Source organism: Cibotium barometz, chromosome 56 (assembly GCF_041138505.1).
Source record: "Cibotium barometz isolate CiBa-2024 chromosome 56, ASM4113850v1, whole genome shotgun sequence".
Lineage (NCBI taxonomy): Eukaryota > Viridiplantae > Streptophyta > Polypodiopsida > Cyatheales > Cibotiaceae > Cibotium > Cibotium barometz.
The window spans coordinates 4,667,265-4,682,771 of NC_141101.1; the positions used below are offsets into that span (position 1 = coordinate 4,667,265).

The following is a 15,507-nucleotide window of genomic DNA, read 5'->3' on the forward strand; positions in this document are numbered from 1 at the left end:
TGATGTGAGTGCAAGTGTGGTTGCACAGAATGCAGGTCAGCAATCACAGTCTTTGAGTGGACCAGGAGAGTCCTCATCTAGTGGATCTGTTGACAGACCATGGAGTGGCAGGCTGCGTCATAATACCAGTCCTGCAAATGTGATTAGTACATCACGTAAAGGAAAAGAGAAAGTGGTTGAGCCCCTTGGTATGCCTGACCCTCTGTAGGGCATTCTCATGTTGATGGAGAGTCTAGTGGCTCAGATATGAGCCTTGATGAGGAGCTTGGGATCCCAGCTATGAGAACACCTGGTGTAAAGAAGGCTATGGAAGCCATGAATGAAAAGTTACGAAGATCTGGGAGAGTGAAAAATCCTGTGCAGAGGTTTACCTATGATGGTTATGTGGCACATCACTACGCATATATGGCAAAGGTTGTGCAGGTTGTTGAGCCCACATGCATTGATGAGGCTGTTGGAAATGTGTGTTGGGAGAAAGCTATGGATGAGGAGATGGATGCACTATATGGAAATGAGACTTGGGATTTAGGGCAATTGCCTGAAGGCAAGAAAGCCATTGGATGCAAGTGGGTGTACAAAGTAAAACATAACAGTGATGGAAGCATAAAAAGGTACAAGGCTAGATTGGTAGCCAAAGGATATGCGCAGACATATGGCATTGATTTTATGAGGAAACTTTCAGTCCAGTTGCCAAGATGGCAACAGTGAGAGTTGTGATAGCAGTGGCTGCGTCAAAGCAATGGTCTTTACATCAGATGGATGTAAAGAATGCATTCTTGCATGGGGATTTGCAAGAAGAGGTTTATATGTTGCAGCCACCTGATTATGAGGATGTGGGTCACCCCAAGCATGTTTGCAGGTTGAAGAAAGCCTTGTATGGCTTAAAACAAGCACCAAGAGCATGGTCTAACAAGATTTCTGAATATCTTGTCACTATTGGCTTTCATGTAGCCAATACAGATTTCTCACTGTATGTGAGACATGGTGATAGAGGGGTTATGCTTGTTGCCATCTATGTAGATGACTTGATCATTACGGGGGACCATGATGCAGAGATCTTTGATGTAAAGATCTTGCTTAGACAGAAGTTTGAGATGAAGGATCTGGGGGAGCTCAGATATTTCTTGGGCATTAAGGTGATTAGGTCACCACATGGTATTGGATTACTGCAGAGATAGTATGGCTTGGACATGTTGTCCAAGTATGGTATGATAGGCTGTAAGCCTATTTCCGTGCCATTAGATCAGAATGGCAAGTTGAGTGCAGATTCAGGAGAGATCTTGGAGGATCCTACTATGTATAGGTGCATAGTAGGAAGTTTGATCTACATGACGATCACCAGACCAGATTTGAGCTATGCTATTGGGTTGGTGAGTCAGTTTATGCAGGTTCCACGGAAACCGCACTTGGATGCAGTGAGACGCATACTGAGGTATGTGAGGTCTACTTTGCATTGTGGACTATTCTATGAGACTGGGACAAAGATATGTGTACATGGGTACACAGATGCTGATTGGGCTGGTAGTATCTCAGATAGAAGATCAACCAGTGGATTCATGTTTTCTTTGGGGAGTGCTACTGTGACTTGGAGCAGCAAGAAGCAGCCTACGATTGCTCTATCCAGTACAGAGGCCGAGTACAGAGGAGCTGCTATGGCAACATGTGAGGTAGCTTGGTTGAGAAAGCTACTTGTAGATTTGGGTCTATCAGTGGATAGACAAGTTGTCATTTTCTGTGACAACATTAGCAGTATACAGTTGGCCAGGAACCCAGTCTTTCATGCTCGTACAAAGCATATAGAGATCCACTACCATTTCGTCAGAGAGAAGGTCTTGGTAGGAGACCTCGACCTTGTTTATGTCAGCACAGAGGATCAGGTAGCTGACATCTTCACCAAAGCATTGGGTACAGAGAAGCTTTGCAGATTCAGGGCTTCGCTTGGTGTACATGAGATGGAGTTGAGCTCGAGGGGGAGTGTTGAGATATCGAGCTCATCCAGTGAGGCGGTGGACACTGATGACCCGCCTGGGGGATAGGCCCCACACTTACACCACTGGCATGGTTGGTGAGATCTTGGGTGATATGCGGCCAGTGGGATGACAGGCTGTGTGACAGCCATTCTAGAGATTGGCATAGTTATAGCGCCAGCTCATTTAGTTGGGTTCACACTATAGAGAACCCGTGTATGTATTGGTTGAGTACCTTTCATATTGTGTGTACTCTTATCTTTGTATATGGTGTGTTGAGTGTTGAGTGAAGAAGAAGAAGAAGAAGATTTTCAGCCCCTCACCTTGTGTGTTCTCTATTAGGGTTTTGTGAGTGTGTGTGTGCTTGCAAGAGCTCAAGCTCTCTTCCTCCCTGCATCTTTTCAATAAACCTTGTACTTAGTCAACTCTTCATCTTATGTGAGCATTTACTCATTTTTGGGGGTTTTTCTTTTATAAATTGGATTTATATCCTCCACGCCACACTTGGATTGATCCTATTGGCCCATAGGAACCTTAATTGGGACCATAATTCCAAATTTTTTGAAAATCTAGACCCTTAGGCTAAGGTCCGTTATACTTATTTTCAATTGATTCCAAATGCACATGGAAAGTTCTTTTTGAATTTCTGTTTCAGGAGAAACCATTTTAGACACTAGGAGGATTTTTATATCCAAAAATTTCTCCATTTTGGATTACCTCTCTCTAGATATTTTCTCTCTCTAGGTCAAAACAAGGTAAAACAGAATCTTTCTTTTATTTCAAAGAGGGGAATAATTACAAGATCGAAAGGGGAGGTTCTTACACCTGTACACCTCAAAAGCTGGAGGGAGGAATCTTACAACCCCAATTTGTGCGATTTTCACTCACCAACTTTTTGAGGATACGCTGGAAGATTTTGTTTGTAGACTCTTCTTGACCATTGTCGTGTGGATAATAGACAATGGACTTCTTATGATGATCAAGTGTTGGGTGACTAATTGGCGAATGAAGTCATTTAAAAACCGTTTACCTTGACCACTGACCAGCTTCTTAATAAGACCAAACATGAGCCTAAACCTAGCAAAATGTGCATTTGTAGTCTAGAGCGGCATGCTCCTTAGCCAAAACTCACAAAAAGTGGTTCTGTCCAATCTACTATGCCAGCTGGAGATTATCAGATGCAAAGCAAAACTACTCCACCACTCATAGTAGGGAGGTGCTCAGGATGATTTACTTGGTTAGCAAATTCTGCTAGTACCTGCTAGGCAATAAATTTACATTTCATGTGGATCATTACATTGCTATATCTAGTAGATAAGAAGAGTTTGGTAGGGAAAATGGCTCGATGGATGCGGATCCTACAAGAGATCGAGTTAAGCATTGTGCACACCCTGAGAACCCACCATGCAGTGGCAGAATTCCTATCTTGGTTGGAGACTGGTGAAGCTCTGAGTGGCATGGCTATTGATCTACCAAATGCGGAGCTGTTTGCATAGGTAGTTGTGCTTATCCCTTCGACCTGGTACGATGAAATGTTGCAATTTGTGGCCATAGATCTAATGGAGGATAACCTTTCTCGAGACCAAAGGAAGTGATTGGTTGTGTGAAGCTAGAATTTCCAAGAGTGATAGAGCCAGATAGTTGAACAAGAGGGGCATTGACCAAATTCTCTGTCAGTGCATTCCACCTCATGAGTGAACAGGAGGCTGTCCTCCGAGAAGCCAATGAGGTGATGAATGGTGGCCACTTTGCAAGGGAGGTGACTGGGAGGAGGGTACTATAAGCCAGTCTTTGGTGGCCGATGGTATTAGGATATGCCTACATATTGGCAAAGCAATGTGACGTGTGTGACAGAGGCTCAGTCAGTCGAGTGACAAAGATTGGATATCTCACAATCCAATCCTTCCATGCGGAAGCCATTCTAGAAATGGGGACTCAATTTTGTGGGTCCATTCAAGCCACCCCAGCCCACTTTAAAGGTAACCAATACATTCTGGTGGCCACAGGCTATAGTACCAAGTGGGTGGAAGCAAGAGATCTTAAGGACTTAAGGACAATACAGCCAAGTCCACTGCCAAGTTCCCGTATGAGATGATCATCAGCAGGTTTGAATCTTTGTATTTTGACATGCATAACGCAAGATGCGTCAGGTATTGGCATAACTTCCCGAAGACACTGAAGTCATCTATGACACCTGCATGAAATGCTCATAAAAAATTTCTTTAATTGCTGAAACGTGACCAGAGCATTCTTTAGCCCAAAAGTCATCACGTTGGATGCAAAGGCACCCCATTCGATGACGAATGTTATCTTCTACCGATCCTTTCATGCCATCTAGACTTGATTGTAGCCATTGAATCCGTCAAGGAAGGAATACATTTTGTGGCTGGCTACTTCATACAGGGAATCTATGAATGATAAAGGGAAGGGGTCTGTTTATGGTTGTGGCATTGAACTTTCTGTCCACACACACCCTAATCATTTGACTTTTCTTGGGGAAAATTACGATTTGAGACAGCTGAGTTTCTCGATCGATCGGATATATGAATCCAACAGGTAGTAGCTTATCTAGCATCTCCTTCACCCTTTTGGCATAGTTCGGGCTCATCCGATATCTTTGCTATTGGATCACTGCTTCCTCCTTTAGATTGTTGATCCAATGTTGGTAAAATCGGGGGTCAATCCCTTTCATGTCCGTGTAGCTCCATGCAAATAAATCCTTAAAGGAAGTGAGTAATCCCCGAATCTCCGTCCGAAATGTATCATCCAATTTTGCACTTACTTGGACTATCTTTGGGCCTGCCTCTGTACCCAGATTCATTTCCATCAAATCATATTCTTTGACCCGTTTGGACTTCTTAGGTCCTTTTCAAAAGCCTTCGTCGTCGCCTACAATGATTTTGCTAGAGGTCTTGTACACTATCATCTTTGGCCAATCCTTTGAAAAAGTCCTTGGCCTCATTTGGAGACTCCACCTGCCTCATCAGATTTTGCTAACTCTCCCTTGTCTCATTCTGCTAATTCCGGGTTGGGTGGTACTTCTTCATTATGCTGACTACTTCGTCACCTGCCAATGATTTGCTAGAGGTCTTGTACACTTTATCATCTTTGGCCAATCCTTTGAAAAAGTCCTTGGCCTCATTTGGAGACTCCACCTGCCTCATCAGATTTTGCTAACTCTCGCTTGTCTCTTTCTGCTGATTCCGAGTTGGGTGGTACTTCTCCATTATGCTGACTACATTAACCTCAAACAAGATGATCAGATTGGCATTCTTCTGGAGTTATTCTTCTTCTTTATCCAAATCCATTCCTTCCAACATGTTGACTCCCTTGATTACTTTTGGCTGAGATGGGTTTTCCACTTTCTTGCAGCAGTTGGCCACTGACAATTCAACCTTCTTATTACCTCTCTGGATGGTGATCTTATCCACATCCCAATCCTCCTTTATTCGTACCTACCATAGCCATGGTCTGCCTAGTAACATCGAGTAGGAACCTTTGATGTCCTCCATCTGGATCACCACCACTGCTATTTTGAAGGTGAACCCACCAGTGACTTCCATTATTGGCCCTCGCGGATCAATCCAACTAGTTGTACTCTATGCTGATCTACCATTTTCACAAACGAATGAGACTTGATCTCAATCCTAATTTTTGGCATGTCACATACAACACAATATTGACTCCCGATCCTTCATCTAACAATGCCTCTACTATGTCAATGCCATATAGCTTGACCTGAATCATCGAGATGGCCTCATCGGATTGGAGCTTCCTTCAACAGAATTGGATTTTTAGATGCCGTTTTGTCAATGTGCATGGTTTCCAGAACCTATGATGTACATGTCCTCTCCTCTAGGGGCATTAATTGGTGGACCAGCTACTCTCTAAAGTTCGGTACTAGGGTTAGTAGCTGCTCCACTAACATGTGGATCTGTTGTTTCTTCAAATCTTCCCATAGATCATACTGTAATGTTTCTCCCTCCGCTACCGTCATTAGCCTCCTTGGTGCCTCCGCACTTTCCTACGGGTTTACTTTGCCCCGTGTCTTGACACTTCCTCCCATGATCTGTGACTTGTTGGATCGGATCACCAGATTGTATTGTGAACTTAGCTTCTTGCTAAATTGTCAGCTGCTATTCTGACTCCTTCGTCCAAAGTGCTTCTCAAGCTTCCTGCTCTTGTACCCAATTGGACACGTGTCAAAACCTGGTGTTCTGATCCTGCCATGTGACCACCTTGTGCTTCCCTTTCTTATAGGTCATTTCTTTTGCCACCTATAGAGTCTTGGGCTACATCAATGACCTTGTGAGACCCCTTTGCCCTCTCCGTGCACCGGATTCCCGGTTGCTACCTCTTGCGCCGCGGGCAGGGTTTCCCACTTGGGGCCTCGCCCTCGAATGTCCGGACACGAGACTAATCTGGTGGTCATTCCAAAATTGAAACTGAGAAAATTTCCCTTGCCCGAAAAACATGGACGATTCCACCTTTTTGATTTTCTTAATGAATTTTCTAACGGGGTCAAGAGACTAAACTATCCTTCACCTGATTAAACCAGATAGAAGAAAAACTATCACTCACTTAATTTGAAGAAACCAACGCTTTTTTCCTCATCGAAATTAGGCACAATCACCTTCTTTGCATGACATATAAGTCTAGAGAAATGGATTTCACTTGGCTTGACACCAGTGCACCTATTTTGGATCCGGACGCGAAGTGTCCACAACATACCACCTTTCCAAACCTATCCTCGTTACTTTTACGTATTTTAGGAGAGAATTGTGGAAATGCTTTCATTGCTTTATTTTTATTGTAATTCCATCCGATTTCTCCATGTCCTGCATGTGAATGATACATGCTCTTTGTAGTGTCCCATCTCTTTTGGCAATGTAGGACATATTTTCGATGATATGGGGTACTGCTTACTCTAATCCAGGTAGGAGTGACATTGCAGGCATGACACTTGACTGTTCTTTACACGGTTGGTGGGCTTAACCAAGTAAGGAGGCAAGCAAGCAATGGAGACAAGAGCATTACCTTGCACACCCCCCCCCACCACTTTATGAGATGATATTACCCACACCATATCCATTTTTTGGATAGAAATATATGAGTTTATCGATGATTTTCAGGGAGTGAGTTGCTTTGACCGACTTATCTATAGTACCTATGCCCTTCCATAACCAAGTTACACTCAGACCATTGCCTACTCATCCAGCAGAAAGTTACGTTTTGGGAAACCCGAGCGAGGAGGAAGATCAACCTAGTAATGTTAAATCAGACCTTGCTTATTCACTATGATTATGTAACATGATGAGCTTGCCAGATAGGATTATTTTATAAGTTATCGATTTGTAGTCCAAGAATTTACATCATTGCACACCAAATCCAGATTTTATGACTTGAAGAACCGATGTAGGGGACACACAACTTTATTATGATGAGAACTGAATTCTTCCACTTGCTCAAGTGTACCCTAACTTAACTGTAACTTTAAAATTGTTTCTTTACTTCACTTAGCTACATTCATGGAATAACTCAAAAACCTTATGACTAGAATGAATTCCTTTCTAATTGGCACTTCAAGGAACTCCATGGCCATATTATTTAATGTCCCTATTTGACCATGACTGACCTTACAATATGCTGATAGAGTACGCCAAGTACTCCCACTCAACCTTTAGTGAACTTTAGGTGAGTTGTAGATTTTAAAAACATTTTTTTAAATGACCAAGAGGATAAATATTGTCATGTAGGATCCTAGTAGAACTCTTGGTTACTCGTGGTGGTCCCTAGTTGATGTCTTCATTCTCATGAGATAGGACCTTGTGTCACCAATAAGATAATAAAAGGAAGAGGCTAAGCCATCACCGTAATAATCAAAAGATTCCTGGTGGTCCTAAGATACTCTTGGTGGAGACGTCTCTAGGCCATTGCCTTGATCTCCACGGGTTAGTGCCTTATCCCTATTTATCTTTATTTACTTTTAAAAAAAAACCAAAAGAAACAAAAGTCTAGTCACCTTCACTTTTACCACTAAGAATGACTTCACCATAAAAAACATCGTTTGAAAGACTTTCATATAATCTTTTTTAGACATGAGTGAAATAGTACCTAAACCTTTTACATCGTTGCCCAATGCTACCATAATGCCATCTTCCATAAGTTTAGGGAGGAATACTAATCCTTTCAACAACAGGCCATGTTCCTAGGAAGCCCAACGATCCAAGAATCATCATATGCTGCAACATTTTTCGTCTCAGTGCACACTTCTTCAATGGTAACAACTAGGTCTATCTCTATATCATGTCTGGATTCTTCCTTCGTCTTTTAGAGTGCCATTCTTGGCATCTACTTGCTTTTTCTTGCATTCTTTGGGTATGTGTCCTTTTTTATTTAAAGAGTTACCCTTCTTCTTTGTGTTAGTAGAGAAAGCCTCGTCCCCACCATTTGCGACCTTGCATCCTCTTCTTCTCATCTTGAAGTAATGAGCTAAACTCCTTAAATGTGAGAGAAGTAGGCCTGACACTCACATCCAAAGATTTTTGTTCCTCAAATGTGAGAGAAGTAGGCCTGACACTAACATCCAAAGATATAACAAAACTATAATACTTAGGTAGTAATACCCTTAGACAACGACGAACTAGCGAGCGAAGAGTAAACTCATGTTGATTGCAGCCATCTAGGTCACGAAGATCTTTGATTCTGGTAAGAAACACGTCCATCGTTTCCTCTTCTCTTGTTTGAAGCTAATTTTTGAGATTCTGAATTCTTGATGGATTTGTGGTCTCATTCTAGCTCTGCAACAAAGTCCATGCTTCAACTCTATAGGTACATGCTAAACCATAGATCCCTTCATCTCCAAGCTTAGACAATGTCAGTAGTATAGATTGTACAAGGTTACCGTCTACTACATCCCTTATTGGTGGTGGGTGAACATCAACAATAATGAAGTGCCCCAAAGATCATAAGAGGAAAGAAAAACCTTAAGCTTGAACTTCCAGAGAGGATAATTAATACTGTTAAGCTTTCCATCGACACCACCAAATGGTTGTGGGTGGGGTCTTGTAGAAGATGCCATTTCTCTAAGGAACTTCTAGATAGAAATCAAAGAAGAAGTTTTATACCAAGGAAGAAGTCTTCATAGGCCACCTTCCCATGTTATACAACCTCGTCTTCACATGGGAACGTGGCCTATGAAGACTTCTTCTTGATGCTGTTATACAACCTGTAAATTGTTACCTGTAAATTGCTAGCAACATATCCAAGTGAAATTATTGGATATCAATGTTCCACCCTTATATCGTATTGTCTAGGCATCGGTTAGCTCATGTTTGTGCAGTCCCCATTATGACGAGTAGGCCATGGTTAAGCACCTCAGGTTCCTAGTATCCTCGTCTTCACATGGGAAGGTGGCCTATGAAGACTTCTTCTTGATGGTGCCACCTTCCCATGTGAAGACGAGGATGCTGGGCACCTGAGCTGCTCAACCATGGCCTACTCGTCATAATGGGGACTGCACAAACATGAGCTAACCGATGCTTAGACAATACGATATAAGGGTGGAACATTGATATCCAACAATTTCACTTGGATATGTTACTAGCAATTTATAGGTTGTATAACAGCCACTTTGGTTACTAGAGTTGTGGCATAGTTATAGTGCCATATCATATAGATGGGTTCACACTTTGGACCTTGTATATTTTAGTAGTAGGGTACTTTCTCTTATAGTATATACTCTTATCTTTATGTTGTGGTTATATAGAAATGAAGAAGATAGTGGAAAATCTAGCCATTCATCTCTCTTGTGTGCTTGTCTATTCTTGTGTATGTGTGTGTGAAGAAGAAATCTTACAAGGAGCTCAAGATCACTCTCTCCCCCACATTCTTTTCAAAATAGTCATTGGCAACAAATGAACACATCTAATTTCTAAACATCATTCTCTTAGAAAATATATAGCAAAAAAGCCTTACTAAGACTAAAATCTTCTATTTTAAAAGAATATTTTGACAAAACAAATTACAAATTCATTAGGATAATCAATGAACATCATTACTAACATGATTACAAGTATGATTTCCTAAATAAATTATCTTAGTCAAACAATGTTCAATTTGATGAAAATTGATGAGTTAGGTAATGAGAGAGAGAAAGAGAGACATTTTTCAATTTTATATAGAGAAAGAGTCTTCAATTAGAACATCTTTAACTAACATTGATATATAACTTATCTTGAATCCAAGGTGCTATTAAAATAGCCTCATTGGGATAAACAAATATAAGAGTTTGCATTATGGTAGCTATGGCAAATTCTAGTCTCTCATAGATTGCACGTGAGAAGTTGGATAGAAATAACTTCCAAGCATGAAGGTTGTGTATGTAAAATTTCCTTATGGGAAAAGGAATGTGGGATCTCATTACATGTGATGAAGAGGAGCCCAAAGCTAAGGTGGTCAAGCATAAATCTTGGAATGAAGAATCAAGGAAAGTGATGTATTAGATATCTATTACTTAACTCCATGATATGTCATGCATACAAGATGCTAAGACTCCACATGAAGCTAAGGATAAGCACTCATGAGACAAGCCACTAAAGCGAGGAAAATGTAGCTAAAGAGGGAGTTGCATTACTTAGAAAAGTCTAGAGAAGTCGTCTATGGGTGCGAATAACTATGTGTAAAAGGTTAAAGGAATTGTAGATGCATTGGATTCTATTGGTGCCCCCTCTGTGGTGGTCGATGATTGATGATCTTGTGTTTGCCACTTTGGATGACCTTTGAAAAGAGTATAAGACATTTGAGACATTGATCTCACTTAGGGAAAACTTCTGTGATTTTTTAGAGTTGGTATCACTATACATTAGGAAGGAGATTAGCCTTGGTGTTAGTGATATATTATCATCAAGTGGTAGTGGTGGAGTAGGTCTTCTACTCATACAGGGGTAGAGGAAGCAAGGGGAGATCCTCGACCAAAGGAAGAGGAGCACAAAAAGTGGTGGCCAATGGCAAAGTCACCACCAACAACAACAAACATGTTTTGGTAGAGGCACATGCTCATATGGCTCTAGAGGTAGGGGAAAGCCTAGAGGTAGAGCATGATCTACAAAAAGGCAAGGGAACTTGATGCTTCTATTGTGGAAAGAAACGGCATTATGCAAGTAGTTTTTAGAAGAACAAGGTAAGAAGAATGGAAAATTACAATGCAATTATGGATCTACTAGTGGAAAAGAGGACTAAATAGGAACACTTACTACAATGAAGCATACTATAGGGTCAATTATGACAGATGCATGTTATGCAAGGGCAGTATGCAAATGATTGTTGGAAGAAGAATGGTAAAAATTGCAAGGCAATCATGCATCGGACCAACAGCACATGAACAATTATTGCAAGGCAATTATGCATCCAACCAACAACATGAACACTTATTTTCTGTGAAGCATATTATGGGCTCATCCATGCCAGATGCATGTTATGGTGATGTATGGTATACTGACTTGGGTGGATCAAATCATAGGATAGGTCATGGTGAGTAGTTCCAAGATTTTATTCCAAGGTGATGATACAATACATTGCATTACCCACATTCCCATAAAGTTCCCTTGAAGTTGAAAGATGAGACAACAAAGCATCTTTGGAATATATTACATGCTCCCACCATAACAAAGAACTTAGTATTAGTTGGGAAGATGGTAGATCAAAGATTGCAAGATCGATTCAATCAAGATGGGTGCTACGACAAATGCAAGTTGATCACCAAAGGAAAGAGGAATGAGAGAGAGTTTATTCTTGATGTGAGTATTATTCCTGAGGTAAAGGCAACCATTTCTCTAATGGTTCAAGTGTGATTGCCAATGTGGACATGTGGCACAAGAGAATATACAAAGGTTGAAAGTGATGCAAACCAAGAGAATTGTTGATGGTTTCCTTGAGCTTAAGGTTGATGGTGTGATTGGTGCTTTTGAAGCTTGTCGATTTGAAGAATAAGCTAAGCATTTGTTTCCCAAGCATGGCAATGTAAGCAACAAGCCATTGGAGATTATAGATACAATTGGCCCAACCAAGATAGCTTCATTGGGTGATTGTCACTCTTATATCACTTTCATAGATGACCATACACGGGTTTACTTTATGAGAGAGGAGTGAAGCCTTTAGATACTTTAAAGCCTTCAAAGCCCTTGTGAAAGTTGCCTCCTTATCACATCCAAAAACTCTAAGCTTCTTTTAAACAAGACCAAACAAGACCACCACTTTTTCCCAAACCTCATACTCCCCTAGAAGCACAAGTCTAACCTTTGTATGTAGACTCCCACATGTATCCGAACACCTTGACCAACCATTGCTCGAAGTTCTAGTGTGTATCATCATAGAAATTCACATCACAACCTATTTCTATCTCGGAAAAGCTTCTAAGGTTTGACCACAATGTCCCGTTATAACTCCACATGGGCATGTGCATTACATTTATGGTCTCATAAACCCCATACCTCTATGTTTGATGTTTTGCTTTGTGATACTAAAACGAGGGTCTCCGTAAATGGCTCATTTCCAAGCCTTCCTTACTTTTATGACATGGATCGTACCAAGTTTCATGTGTTCTATCTACAAGGAGGTGAGATCCTCACCAATAGAAGTTGGTGGCTAGGAAGGCCGCACCTTTTATAGAAATGGCAAACTTGGGAATCTTGGAGCCATTTCTTTGTCATATCCTTTCATACAAGCCATGCATTGATGAACGGGGATGCCCCGTGGGGAGGCTAGTGACTCATACACGCATGCAATGCTCTAGTGGCTTCTTCTAGCCCCACCTTCTACGACCATATTTAAGCTCTCTTTTTGTATTTCTGGTCGGTGCAGCATGGAAGGCCTCCTTCATACGTTCTTATTATTAATATTTAAGAGTTCCTCCATCTCGTTCTCTTGCAAAGACTTTAAAAGTCGTACTTTCCTTGTCATGGTGCCCATTGGTGCGGGCCACAAGGTAGGGCGCACACACCCACCTGAAAGTGCAGAGCAGGGGAAAGAGGCCAAAAGTGCGGCCAAGGCGACACACGGAGCAGTGGAGGGTGAAAAGTGCATGGGCGTACAAGAATCATAAGAACGGGGCGAGGGTTTTGTGTGTGTGTGTGTGTGTGAGAGAGAGAGAGAGAGAGTTCTACTAATGTGTACAAAAGACCAAAGGGTCTATGAGACCCCAAAAAAAAAACACACACACACACAAAGAAATAAGGAGATTTCGGTCACAGTCCCCTACCCCCTCATGAATTTATTCCTGAGTCTCCATATTGTATGCAAGGAAACTCTCACACATTTCCAATCCACATACTCCTCTTTGAATAAACAAAGAAGTGACCAATGATTTTAGAGTACAGTAGACATTGAAGGATAACAGGCTCCTTGCACTTTTATCTCATATATGTCAGATGCAGTACGGGCATATTTGTAGCTGTAGATGCTCTCACATGGGTGCCACTTCTCTCCCAAGGTCCATCCAAAGTCTGTGAGGGCACCTTGATCTAGCCCAAGGAAATTCTAAATACATGTGGCATATGAATCTGTAAGTCTCGTGGCATTTGGACAAATCCATGTACAATCACTATGATAAAATGGCCTCTAAACAAGCTCATCCGTGTCCTATAAATAAGAAGTTGTGAAAGTGTGATCTCTAACGACTTTGCTTAGTTCTTGGCTAAAAATCCAACAAGGTATTCAAGAAGTGGAAATACATATATTGAGAGACCACACATTGTCATCCATATGCAAATCTTGCCAGACAAGAAGTATAATGGAAGTGACTTGGTTAGAAACTGCTGAAAATGGCAACTCAAAAGAACAAAAGAAGTCCTTAAAACAAAAACCTAAATATCACTTTTCTTCAAATATCAAGACCTTGCTTTTGCCAAGATAGGCCAATACAAGATTGTGAAGTTACATAACCTGCATTAAGACCCCCCTCATATGGTTGATCCCATATGAACTATTAAAAATGAAGCTGAACGCTCAAATGCAGGCAACATGCTTAAGGACAACAAACTTCATCTGAACCATGAAGGTTCAGGTCTACTCAGCTGCATCCATGAATGGTGTCCAATCAAACTACAGCTTGGGTTTGTTTTCAATCGAGCAGTCATAAGACAGGCTCATTAAGGATGTTCAGCAAGCTGCAAGCATTTTACGATTACGCTGGAAATCTGACCTGCAAGCCATTCGAGAGGCTTGTTCGAACAAGCCTCAGAACCAAGAAATGAGAGAAGTAAACAATGGAAAATAACATATTAGCTACAGAAACAAAGAACAAAAAACAATAGCGCCAAGCAAAAAATAGCCTCCGCCCAAGTCTCCACCCACGTGGGGAATTCACAAATATTACCTTATACGCATGAATTGTACTTCTTGAGAGCTCAGACAAGGAGAGGCCGCTTTAGACAAGTTCTAATCGCAGCTCCAACCTCCTCAGGAAAGTCCTCTTGTGCGTGGTGGCCAACCTGAAATTACAAAAACAAGGTCCATAAAAATCTTTTGGTGAACATACACAATGCAAAATGCTGACGTCGTCGGAGGTGACAAATACTTGCCATTTATGTCAACAGGATGCAAATACTGTAAATGCTTTCATCTAGCTTTCAACAGAACTGTTCAAATGCCAATGAGGTGATAGCTCAAGTGGTGAAGGTGTTTGCCTAGGACCAAGAGGTCCTGGGTCAAAACCCCCCTTGGTGCTTTCCTCGGCAGCATCACCTACAGACATAATTAAGCGCCTACGGCCGGTGAAAAATCAGAAACTCTTGGGCCTGAGGCCAGTCAAAAAAAAAAAAGAACTGTTCAAATATCCATGGAAACTGATGAGCTTCACAGTACAAAATTATGTCTATGTACACGGGAGAAACATCCCACATCTCCAAGGGGGCTGTGGGGACCAAACACCTCACCTCACCCTTCCCTCGCTCATATTCATCCCTTGGGGCGTGGTTACTACCAGGTTGAGTTTGATTCGCCTGTAGCATCAGACAGAGTCACGCAGCTGAGCCCCGTCGCACTAAGTACAGCCCAGGCCTTCTTTGTGAGGTGGCAGCACAGCTTCAACCCAACGTCTGACCCTCTAGCTGGCATCTCAGGCTTTGCCGTGGTAGTTTTCTTTCCTCATCTCAAGAAAGAATACCTTCCTCTCCTCCCGATGATAGGTGTGTTATTGGGAGAGTGATGGAACCCCCAACCCCCCCCCCCCCCCCCCACACGCGGCCGCTCTCGGACGGCCGGGATTCCATCCCTTCATATCGGCATAGCCTCTCCGGAGTCAATCCCTCATGCCATATCGCTTCCTTGCCTCCAGGGAGATCCTATTCTGCAGAGAGTTTAGTACTCCAGCCTCCCAGGCCAATGCTTCATTTGCCGGAAAATGGGACACCTTACTAAAGCTTGTCCTTAGGAGGGCACCTCCAATGGTCCCCCCCCCCCCCCCCCTCCTAGTTCCGATCCTCATCAGGGGGGTGTAGGGGATACCAACCCCCAGGCATCAGAGTACCAGGGCCCGGCCTCG

General features: G+C 42.1%; 1 protein-coding gene across 4 annotated transcripts in view; it reads right to left on the reverse strand.

The window, feature by feature from the left end:
- Positions 1–13,818: 13,818 nt before the first annotated feature.
- The window catches only part of LOC147606817 (alpha/beta-Hydrolases superfamily protein), a 57,511-nt gene continuing 55,822 nt past the window's right edge, over positions 13,819–15,507 (reverse strand). The window contains exons 14-15 of one of the 4 annotated variants that reach the window (XR_015264839.1): positions 14,341–14,455; positions 13,819–14,166 (exon numbers count right to left, since the gene is read on the reverse strand). Coding sequence is in view for 3 of the 4 variants with exons in the window: in XM_086791111.1 (XP_086647237.1) it covers positions 14,372–14,455 (84 nt within the window). In the remaining variant the exon portion in view is untranslated. Of the gene's footprint in view, positions 14,186–14,340; positions 14,456–15,507 lie in introns of all 4 variants that reach the window. The other 3 variants (XM_086791111.1, XM_086791112.1, XM_086791110.1) reach the window with 3 other exon arrangements.